General features: G+C 38.9%; 1 protein-coding gene across 1 annotated transcript; it reads right to left on the bottom strand.

The window, feature by feature from the left end:
- Positions 1 to 440: 440 nt before the first annotated feature.
- Positions 441 to 11,636, bottom strand: LOC117000461 (coagulation factor XIII B chain-like). Its single transcript, XM_033068102.1, has 11 exons — positions 10,327 to 11,636; positions 9,069 to 9,269; positions 8,441 to 8,626; positions 7,968 to 8,144; positions 7,671 to 7,847; positions 6,307 to 6,477; positions 5,885 to 5,977; positions 4,185 to 4,367; positions 2,538 to 2,741; positions 1,995 to 2,177; positions 441 to 1,327 (listed from the first exon to the last, which is right to left on the bottom strand). Exons 1-11 carry the CDS (start codon positions 10,406 to 10,408, stop codon positions 1,104 to 1,106), a joined length of 1,881 nt encoding a protein of 626 aa, XP_032923993.1. The 5' UTR covers positions 10,409 to 11,636; the 3' UTR covers positions 441 to 1,103.
- Positions 11,637 to 11,645: the final 9 nt, after the last annotated feature.

The raw sequence follows: 11,645 nt of genomic DNA, 5'->3' as shown, positions 1-11,645 counted from the left end.
CTACACTAGGATTAACAAAATCAATAAGAAGATGTGGCCTGTCACTAAAACAGGTAGGTGGTTTAGTGGCAGCAGCCTCACATGAAGCTCGAGTATTTGATGCATTCTTTGCCTCAAAGTTTATCAACAAGATGCTGCTTTCATTTCTGCAATCCCCCACATCTTCTCCTGTGCTCACAGCCAGTGTTATGTGCACATCCAGAGGAAGTGATGGGGGTAGATGAATTCTACTTCCAACAGCTGTTCCAGCAAAGGCCTTTTAGTCCCTTTCACTCCATTTCCCTGTGCTCTGTAAGAAGAAGGGTATTGCTGTTATATACACTATGTAAAGTGTTTTTATCAACACCTTTTTCCACCTATTAGTTTACTGGGTTTTAACTAAATAAGCAAAATTCATGAATGCTTTAATTTCTTTTTCTGTCTTATTCATTTATGTAACTCTTGCAAAAGCCTTGGAAAGCCATACAGAGCGCCATGCATGCAATGATTTCACAGACAGATGAGTTTAGACATAAAAGACAGAAGACACCCTTAGAGTGACTTTTTTATTAAAACAGACTAAAATGGATTCAAGGCAAACATTGTCCATATTCCTGGATTTTCTTCCTAGATGTAGTCACACTTGTTCTCAGACAGAACCTTAAGAGTTTAATGTTTAAGTGTCATAGGAAACCATACAAAGTATTTGGATTTTAATATTCTTAAAATAATTTTAAAAATAATTAACTTCTCAGTAAATTTGTGTACTTTTAGGTTTTAAGTAGTTTTACAGATCCCTTAAAAACTTTTTTTTTTCTACTTGCTGTTTTCTGTTGCTCCTCAAGCTCAGTCCTTTAGAGGCTCCTTACCTGTGAAGGGAGACATGATGGCTGTTAAGATGTACAACTCCTTCCTCCAGCTTCCTCCATGTGTGTGCCAATATTGCATCCCTGTGCTGCACTGCTCATCCTCATCCCACAAAGGCTTTCCCTTCGCCCCCTCCAGCTCAGACTCAGCACTCATTTCCCAAAGCTGAGTGGAGTGACCTGGAGAACACAAGGCCACCCTAATTCACCTTTAATAAGAAATAAAGAATATGTTCATACCTTTCCTACAGGCTTTCCTCAAGTTCCTACTTGCTTTCCTCTTTCAACACACGTTGGATATACCAGCTGTCCCCTCTTACACTGAACTTGAAATAAAGTTGTGCCAGATTCTGCTCCAAAATGGTTCTCTTTACAGTAAAATCCAACATAATCCCCGTGGTAAAAGTAAACTTGGTCTGCATAGAATGCTTGCAGCAGCACATTATTTTTCTCCATTTCAGTTTTTGACAATGTGCACGGCTCTAAAAAAGAGAGACTTGATCAGTGCTATTAAATTTATTCTTTTTGGATCAGAATATTTTGACCAGGCTACACTAAAACTGTAAATTATTTCCTATTGTCTTATTATACTGCAGGGATATCATAGTTAAGGAAATAAAAAACCCACCAGAATGAGCTTAACTTGCTTCTATTAAAACTTTCATATGTCACTGAAGACCGTGAAATTGAGATTTAAAAGTTCTAGCTGACAGTACTCAATTTATAAATTGTATCTGATTTTAGAGAGAATTGGGGCTGTTCAGCCAGGCAAAAAGAAGGATCCAGGGAGACCTCATTTACCCTTCCAGAACCTAAAAGAGGTGTGTAAGAAAGATGAAGACAGACTTTTCAGTAGGGCCTGGAGCAATAGGACAGGGGGTTATGGTTTTAAACTAAGACAGCGTAGGTTCAGCCTAGATATAAGGAAGACATTACCACCAGTGAGAGTGATAAAACGCTGGAACAGTTTTCCCTGTTTTCCTTTTTCCCAGAAAGGCAGGGGAAACAGCCTGGTTCAGGCTGGACAGGGCTCTGAAAGCCCTGCTCAGTGCAAGGGATTGGACCAGATGGCCCTTATGGGTCACCACCAGGCTGCTCCCTGAGGCTGTGAACTATAAAGAGAAATAAATGCTAATTTATCACACCTACCTATACAAACTGGTGGTGAAGTCCATTGTCCTTCAGAGCAGTAGATTCTCTCAGAGCCTTGCAAAAAGTGATAGTCAGAGCAAATATACTGAACTGAAGAGCCACTGTCATACTGGGGCAGCACTGGGACAGTAAGAGCTCCATTTGCAATGGAGGGTGGAGAGCCACATTTTTCTGTAGCAGCTGCAATAACAATAAAAACATTTAAGAATAAGAAACTAACAAATGGACACCTTTATCATAAATTAAATGAACATGAAGGTTTTCTTTTCACAACTCTCTTTCTACAGAGCTTTCAGGTTCCTGGGCTTAGGGAAGAGTTTCCCCCTCCCTTCTACAGCCTTGCCCAGCAAAGGAAGGTGTAGCACTTTCCTAAGCTTGGCTGTATTCAACAAGATAGTTGCCTTGTGCATCTGTATTGTTGAAGGCTCAACACTAATTATTTACAACAGACTCCAGGTCCACACTAGAAGCAAAGCAAATAATTTCTAAATAGGTGTAAAATGGATTAATTAAAAACATAATAAGAAAATATTGCTTTACCTTGAATAACACATTTTGGATATTTCAGTCTGCCATGGTCACACTGTGTCCTCCCAGGAGATGGACTGGCAGTCTGGAGAAAATCATATCCCTGTTTACATTCAAACTCGATGAGATCTCCATGTAGGAAAATTAATTTTTCCCGTCTCCATTTCAATGTTAAGTTGTTGCTGTCCATATCAGTTACATTAAGAATACATGGTTCTAGGAAATAAAAGTGAATCTTAATAAAAAGCCACCTTAACTGATTTCTTAGCTCCCTTTTGTAGGAGTGAAGAAAGAGAACCCCAAATCAATAGTTCTAAAATGATTCTGAATCTTGCAAGACAAAGAACTACAGACGCATAAAAGAATGCAAATGGAAAGAAATGGTCTGAAGTGACAACAAAAACTAAGCACACACAAAAGGAATGGATGTTTTCTGACAGGTTCTTAAAACCCAGTGCCAGGATCACATTAGGGAGTGAGATTCCATTAGATGATTAACCTTGCGTACTTCTGAAACCACCGTTCAACATCACTAAAGCCTAACAGAGAGTCACTTACAAAAACAAACTTCTACAAGTTCCATGAGAATCATTGGCTGATAAAGGCCCTTAGTGATGCTTTGCTGAGGGAAAGGCAAGGAGAACTCTGTTATTGGCAGTCTGGTGACAGCAGTGTTACACCAAATTCACATGGAATTTTCCTGAAGCTAACATCAGCATGTGCTTTTTCTGGTCTGATTAGGTGAGTGTTGAAAAGATCTCAGAAAATATGCTAAGGATGATGGGCTCATTGGGGTACTTAAGAGACAAATAATGCTCACAGGAAATGAGATTTCATTATTTCACAGGATTTGTTAAATTTGAGTAATCAGATCCAAAAATGAAGACCCAGACCTTTCAATCTAGATGAGGTAACTTCTGTTCATTTAGAAATATGCAATTAAAACTGAACTGATTGTGTATTTTCATTTTCATGCTGGATTACAAACTGAAAGGTGAGCCAATTTAACAAAGGATGTTAGTAAAATTGAATTATCTCATTAGAGGAAGGAAGGAAAGATAAACAAACAACACTCGTTTGTATTTCTGCTACCACTGGTAATTTTCTAGTGGGAGTTCTATACATTGTTTTGAGCAGCTTACATAAATGCAGCACAGAAAAATTTAAAAGTCCAGGCCAGGATGAAACAACAGATGTAAAGACACAATAAAAAAAAAAAAAGCCTGAAAGTTTAAAAACGAAAGTTCAAGAAGTCATTGCTAATTCTTTTTTAATTGTATCTAAAAGCCATTTTGGGAATGGCCACACCATTCCTTCTAATCATCTATTGAAAGACAGGAAGAAATTAAGTGAATGGACAATGTGGAGGAAAAGAAATTGGAGAATCCTCCCAGGAAACAGGGATAGCTGTATACCAGAATAGCTCACTCAGGAAACAGAGGAATCTATTTAATAGTGCAGTTTTAAGAACAGGCCAGAGGATACCCAGCCAGAGAGGCCTGCTAAAAATCTAATTTTGGTTCATCCTCATATTTCTAGAATCTTTATTGACTCCAATAAAAGAGAAAAGATGGTAATGAAAAGATTATTTAGAGGTTCTTTCCAATTTTCCCTTTTTATTTACATATGACAAACCTTGTTTTTCCTTCCAAGACTCACCTAAGCAGGTTGGTTGCTCTGTCCAGTTTCCATGGTCACAATAAACAATACTGGGTCCATCCAAAAAGTGGTAATGCTGACAGCCATATTCTACCCAGGAGCCATTTTTGTAACTTGCCAACAATGGGCCCAGGACACCCCCATTTTTAATCACAGGTGGAGAGGCACAATCTTGTTGCATTTCTGATAGGGGATAGAGAGAGGCAATTAGATCTTGATTAGATTAGAAAATTGTTAACACTGGTGAAAGATTAGACCAATACTAGGCTGAGTAAAAAAACTTGCAAACAAATAGAATCTAAACCAATATAATTCCTTTTCCAAATTTCATTTTCAGAAACTCACACTTGCCTTTCTGAATTGCAGACATGCATTTTATTTCCCTCTACACTTACATCTATGCCTACTTTTGACTCTTGCTGGTTTACACTTAATACAGATTAGTTCTTTTTATGTGAACTGGACCATCTTATTTGTTACTTGAAGTGTTTCATCTATGTGTGGTTCAAAAGAAAACCAAAAGAACCCTCTTTGGAAGTATTAATCAAAGGAACAACAAAATCCTCATGAATTTGCACATCCAAATAATATTAAAGGGTACAAAATTACGGAAAGTAAGTGCTCTATATGAAATAAAATTACAAATACAAAGCAGACTTATTGATGTAATTTAGAAATATTGCAACAATGGCCTCTTATTTATTGGCTACATTGACATCTGTAGCTCATACAAGCATTTTCAAGAGTAAGGAACTGTCCTATAGCAAAAGAATAAAAGTACAGTAATTTCACTATTATAAACTGCACCTGATTATAAGCTGAACGTCCGGGTGTCAGCAACTGTCTTGGGTTACAATACAGAGTGTGATCAAAGGTATCTGTTCTAACACCATCTGTTGAGGGTGGGGACAGTGATCCTTATCTCAATGGCAGATAATCTGCTAATGGGCCATCCATTGAAACCAGGCAGGGCATTGTTCTTTATCTTTTCACAACCCAGCCTTCCTCCAGCGAGTCATTTTCTGCTAATGGCCATTGAGTCCCACTGTGGGACTGATAAAATTACTGCATCCCATCGGAAGTTGCTCCAGCCAGGGGGAAGAGCCCAGCATTTCTTACCAAGATAAAAACAGAGGTTTTGGGACACTAAGGGAGCCCCTTTCTCCACTGGACCTCCGGAGGTAAACGGCACCTTCTACAGAATCACTGCTCCAACTGAGCCACATCTGTCACTGCAGGAGGATGCAGCCACCATTTAATGGGACTGCTACCAACACCCTGCCTGACGGGGTGTCAGGTTGTACTCTGACTTTGTCAGGGTTTGGAGTTTGTTTCTTTGTAGTACTGTATTTCTATTTTAATTTCCCTAGTAAAGAACTGTTATTCCTAATTCCCATATCTTTGTATGAAAGCCCCTTGATTTCAAAATTATAATAATTTGGGAGGGAAGGGGTTTACATTCTCCATTTCAAAGAGAAGTTCCTGCCTTTCTCAGCAGACACCTGTCCTCCAAACTAAAACAGCAACTTTCCATTCTTTGTCCGTATATAAGCCGCGCCTGATTATAAGCTGCACTTTGGGTTCGGACCAAAATTTTAGTCAAAATGGTGCGGCTCATAATCGTGAAATTACTGTAGTCATAAAATGCCTATAATTGGATTGGAGAGTCCCTTTTAAATAGAAGAACAATGTTCACCTACTCATGTCTTCACTGTGACTTGCTTGGCTTGCCCTTATTTCCGCATCTTCCTCAAGTAGTGGTGATGCCCCAGATTCCAGTTTATCCACAGTTCCTGTAACAATAGCAGAGACTCAGAACTAGTTTTCACAGAAACAGCTCATTTTAAAGTTCTAAAACAGACAGATATGATGCACTATAAAATTTAATAATCCCTGTTTTCCATAGAAGATGTCATAGGTAGCAGCTGAATTCACCCAGCTCATCTTTTTAATCTGGGAACCAAGGATTGCCTGCAAAATATGCAGCACTTTGCCTCTCAAGCCTTTTAAGAGAGGATGACAGTTTCAGTTTCGCAGATATAGAAACTGAGACTCCAGAAAATTAAGGCATGGGTTGAAGAATCATTTCAGTTCAGTTGTCAGCCTTCACAGAAGTACTCACCATTACAGATAGAGGGTGATGTCCATTTTCCTCCTTCACATTGGATTTCCTCAGAGCCCTTCCTTCCCAAGGTACACTGTACAAGAACTTTGTCTCCATTATGATACGTCCTTCTGGCTGTGCTGAAATGGCCACGAGGAAGTGGTGGTGGAGGACATTTATTTTTTACATCTGAAAATAAAAAATTGCATGTTGTTTTCTCTCTTACCAAAATCACGTACACAATTAAGCTCACGATACACAAAGCAAGCCTATCACTCAAAAGGCTTTTTTAGCTAAGCTAGAGTAATTTCTTAATAAAATTTTCCTAATTTTATTAATACAATGGGAGACCTGAACAAACAAGTGATTTTGTATTCACAAATATAAAATAGAAGTACTATGTCACTGCTATAAACAAATCTGTAATTTCTCCACAGAGACTTAATAAAATGTTCTTTATAGGACTCCAGGAAATAGAGATTTCCCATACTCTCCATTTATATTATATTTAAAGCAGATTATGTATTAATTCCAGTGGTACAGAAGAAGCAATAATCACAGTCCATTTCCTATCTCTAAATCAGGTTTGTGATTACTGTATCCTCAAAAGTAGATTTAGACCTTGTTTTCAGGCTCCCCCTGAGCATCTCCACCTTCTCTGCACTCACTCAAGAAAAGTTCCTGCTGTGTCATGAGAATAAACACAGGGCTGGAATCTAAGCTGCGGCAAAGGTTGTTTTGTGTTGCTTTCTGCTGTGTTTTATATCTCAACTGGTTCACCTTTCATTCTTTTGGAACTTTCCTTACTGAGACTTTCCATTATCCCCCAGTGACTGGGGAAGTGCTAGCAATTGCTAAAGGTATGTTTCTGTCCTCAGGACAATCTTTTAATTAATTCTGTTCAAAACAAGTGAAGTTTGGGCAGGCTGTACAACTCTCTAAAGTACTACAAGCTAAGGAGGACCTTGTTACAAATTTTATTTCTAATGCCTCTCAAGAGGTACCTCCCCATCCCACGAGGTAGGATTAAGCAGGCCTGGTTAAACCTTCATGTATTCTGAACACAGTTTATTGACCTTCAGGGTCTAAAAAATTCCCTGTAACTGTTGATTCCTGCTTCTCCAGGGTATGACTTGGAGAAGCAACGGTAAGAGACAGTATCTGCTCTGCTGTTAGAGTTCACTGAAATGTAGCTCCAGTTACCGTTGCCTCCCTTCCTGCTGCCTTGGCTCCCTGCCCTTTGACTAACACTGGATTTACATCTAGGCTACAAACTGGTACAAACCCCGTATTTTTATTTTGTATTCATAAAGCATTTCTTGAAAGAAGGTGTGAATTTCTCTCTAAGAATTTGACACAGTATAACTATAAAAACAGGGTACCTTCACACACTGGAGGGTCTGGATACCACCCAAAATCATAGCATTGAATTAAATCAAATCCAGTGAGAGAATAATGCCTGTCACAGAAGAAGTGAACAACATCTCCTTCTTCATAGACTTTCTTCATAGGATAGAACCCTCCATGAACTACTTCACTCAAAGTGGAGCAAGTTATTCCTGGGAGGAAAACACAGCAGTGAAAACCAATAGGGGAAGGCTCCCCCCAGCAGCTGCTGGAAGAAGCCTGTTTGGCGACTGTAGGGTGTGGAAGGGGTCATTTCCCAGCGGGTGACCTACTGGTGCAGCTGGGGGCGCGGGCCCAGCCGTGTGCGAGGCACAGCGCGGTCTCGGAGGCGCTCCCTGCCGCCGTGCGGAACCCCTGCTCGCAGCGGTACCGCAGCGTCCCGTTCAGCCGCACCTCCCGCTCCGCACCCGGGTAGCTGCCGTGGCGCAGCCTGGGCACCTGGCACGACTCTCAGAGACAAAGCACAGCCATCATGGCAACTGCTCTTTTTGTTGGGAGCGTTCCAAAGTTTGTACGGCAGTGGATTTATTTGAAACAGTGTGATTTCATCTCTACTGGTTCATTCGCCATACATTACAAATACACAAAACCAGCAGCATGTGAAACCTGACAAGCTTTCCCCCAGAGGTACCTGCTTTGGGAGTACCCAAATGACAGAGGCGGTTTGGCCCTGCAGGTGCAGCAAGGACAGTGGGATTATACACATCTGCAATAGATTACAAAGGAGAAACATGCAGAATACTACCAAGTTTTTTAGTACAGCTCGGCTGGAAGGACCATCCTTGTGGCTGACACTGCACTGTATCTTCAGTAGCACCACTTGGGGTGTGGTAGCCTGGGTTACATTTGTATTGCAATTTCTCATGGATTTTGAAGTCCATTTCTGTACTGTAAAAAGAGCCATTTTCCAAAAGAGGCTTGGTGCATTTTCCTGAAGGAAAGAAGACCGCTTGGTCAGAAGGAAAGAATACTGCAGCTATACTGACCTAACCTGATTTTCTTGACCTATTGAAGAAACTCTGCTCCAATCATCAAATACATCAAACCACCAGTAACCACATGGAAAACAGCCAAGCAATCTAGAGCTAGGGAGACTTAAGAAGTTATACATCTAAGGGAAAACTAAGAGTTTTCCCAGACTAAGAAAACTGGAAAACTTTATAAAAAAAAATACAAATGGGTAAATGTCTTTAAAATATGCATTATTGTAATATTCCATACATAAACTGATGTAGTGTCAGCATGAATAATTGATTGCATACTGCACATTTTAACCCTTCTGTTATGCAGCTTCTTTTCCTCTGTGTCCCAGGAAAACCAGCCAGGAAATGTTCCTGCTGGAAGCAATGAGGAGATGAATAAAACTAACTCACTGTAGCATCGTGGCACTGGAGACCATCCTTTTGCTGTGCAAGTTATTCTTCCCTCTTGAGTCCCACTTTCAGTTGTGTAGCCAACCACACAAGAATAGGAGAGCTTTTTTCCTTTATGCATAGGGAAATAGTAACTTTTGAAACTGTAATAGTACTGGGGAAGGTTTCCATTTTCTAGCTGTGGCAAATCACAAGGTGTATCTGCAAAAAGATCAATGTATTTCCCACTAAAAATTTCAACCCAGATATTAATGGTTTTGCATTAATTTATTTTATATCAGAACAAAATTCTGAATACTTACAAGCATGAAGGACCTTTTAAGACCTGCTGAAATAAAGACATACTGCAATTTTATCAGTTTTTGCTCTTAGGGTTCACAAGAATATTAGCTGTAGAATAAAACATCCTAATGTGAACTGGGCAAAGCTGGTGCAGGACACCTTTACTTTCCTCTCTTTTGCCCAGAAGCATGAGAACCCTTTGCTGCACAAACACACCAATGCCTACTTTAAAATTCAATGACAAGTGTCAGAATTAGCAGTGCCTCAGCTCCTCAATTCAGAAAACATTACCAGAGAAGTAGCACAGGCTGCTAGGAGGCAATATAAGAGTTAAATTCCCTTTCTTAAGCAAGCCTGAGAACAGTCAACAGAAAAGAAAAAAGAAACTGAGATTAAGGAAAAAATCAGCAGAATGGCAATTAAAAAAACCCAAAAGCAACAATTCTCAGTAATAGGAGAAAACCTTTTTAAAGAGTAGTGCTGAATATGACATTAGGTTAAAGAAACCTCAAAATAACAAAATGAAAACAAACAAAAAACCCAAAAATAACAACCAGAAGAAGAAATCAGTGCTGAAAATATGGATAGAAAATGCAGGACCACCCCAGATTAACTTCTGCAGGTTCCATTTAACTTCCACTATTTTGTTTAGTAACAAAGTGAAAAAATTTCAATCCCAAGACACTTCAATATATAAAAAGTTTTAATAGTACAAACTTCAAATTGTGTAAATGCCTCGAAAGACATTTCTAAAGAAATTTTTTTAACTAAAATCTGAACATTTCAATATTACACAACTTTGAGGCTTAGACAGGAACCAGAAACAGCTGAATTGTGATCATCAGCCATGTCACAACAGAATGGTATTTAAATTTGAAAACCAGTGTTTACTCAGTCAAGAGATGAAGACAGTGCACTTAAGTTACCAAGACTGCATATTCTAGATTCAATGTACAATAGCATTCAGTGTATTTACCTTCTGCAAAGAGTTTGCCTGAACACACCGTAACTAGGAAGATAAAACAGCTTTTAAATCTCATCTTCATTACTCTCTCCATCTACAGTTTCCACCACCTGTGAAAACTCCCTAAGTATTACTTTTGTAAATAATTAACTGAATTTTCAAAGGTATTCAACAAATGCCTTGATGTCTATGGTGTTTTGTAACAAGTTAATTCACTGAAAAAACTATTTTCATTGACATTAGTTTTCCAAAGACCTTAGCACTAGACTGGCAGGATTCTACTTCCATTTGACACACTTTGCCATCTGTAATTTATCATTTTACAGTGAAATCAGGTAACAAGCTTATGGAACAATTTAAACTTGCTGATCCACTGTCCCCTCACAACCTCCAGAGTCCCAAGTTTAAAGGGCATTCTGTTATCAGATTATTTACCTTGGCTGAAATCAGAGGAGATAGACAATTCTCCCATCCTCCAGCCTAGCCCCTGAGTAAACCAGGCAGTTGTATGTTACAGATATTCATGATTTTGCAGTTTCTTACATGAGCAACATAGCCACTATTATTATCTGAGTTGTGTTGAATACTGCAAGCATCTTCCAAGCATTTTTTAAACAAAACCAAAACAAAAAATGAACTTTATTTATAGTCACCTCACTGACTAACAGCTATCAGTTGATTTAGCATCATTAGAGATATAATGCTTAAAGTTGGGAATGGGAGGGTATAATTTTACAGTTTGCATTATCTTGGCCTTTCTCTAAGAAAATGCAATTCTGAGAATGCAGAAGAGAACAGAATGAACAGGAATGCTGTAATGAACACAATCTATTCAGCCAGAGGAGATGCATGCTTGTATGTATTTCTCACTTGATAGAAGAAAAAAACTCACAGACCACCTCCCTTAAAAGGTCAGAATTTCTAAATTCACCCTTACAACATCCTGTTAGTTCCATCACTATCTTGCAATATTTACAAAACAGAGAAATTATATTTTCTTTTCTTGCTGCCATACATGATCCCTCAAGTCATTACTGAAGTAGACTCAAGCTCCCCAAAACCAACCAGTTTTGAAATCCACAGCCCAAGCCTCCTTTTCTACACCTCTCTAGATCAGACATTACTGTCCCCCACAAACAACTGCTTTTAATAGAATTCTACAATATCTAATCAGAGTGAAGAATGCTGTTTGTAATATTCACAGTTGTGTGACAACAATATATTACTGCACCAGTGAAATTTCCAGTAAAATCCAGTTAACTGATTTTATTGTACAATTGCTTTTGGTAGTAGTACAAAACAAGGTTTCAAAATTGTATGCAATACAAAAA

Source organism: Catharus ustulatus, chromosome 9, assembly GCF_009819885.2.
Source record: "Catharus ustulatus isolate bCatUst1 chromosome 9, bCatUst1.pri.v2, whole genome shotgun sequence".
NCBI lineage: Eukaryota > Metazoa > Chordata > Aves > Passeriformes > Turdidae > Catharus > Catharus ustulatus.
Note: the sequence above shows the minus strand (reverse complement) of the source record. Positions and strands in the feature narration are given on the sequence as shown.

Bases quoted from the DNA above. Each gene is read 5' to 3' on its own strand.
- LOC117000461 (XM_033068102.1), bottom strand. From the start codon at position 10,408: ATGGAGAGAGTAATGAAGATGAGATTTAAAAGCTGTTTTATCTTCCTA. The intron at 5,978-6,306 runs GTGAGTACTTCT...CTATTGTTACAG, and splicing joins ATCACCCTCTATCTGTAATG to GAACTGTGGATAAACTGGAA. The intron at 2,178-2,537 runs GTAAAGCAATAT...TTGTTATTGCAG, and splicing joins TCCAAAATGTGTTATTCAAG to CTGCTACAGAAAAATGTGGC.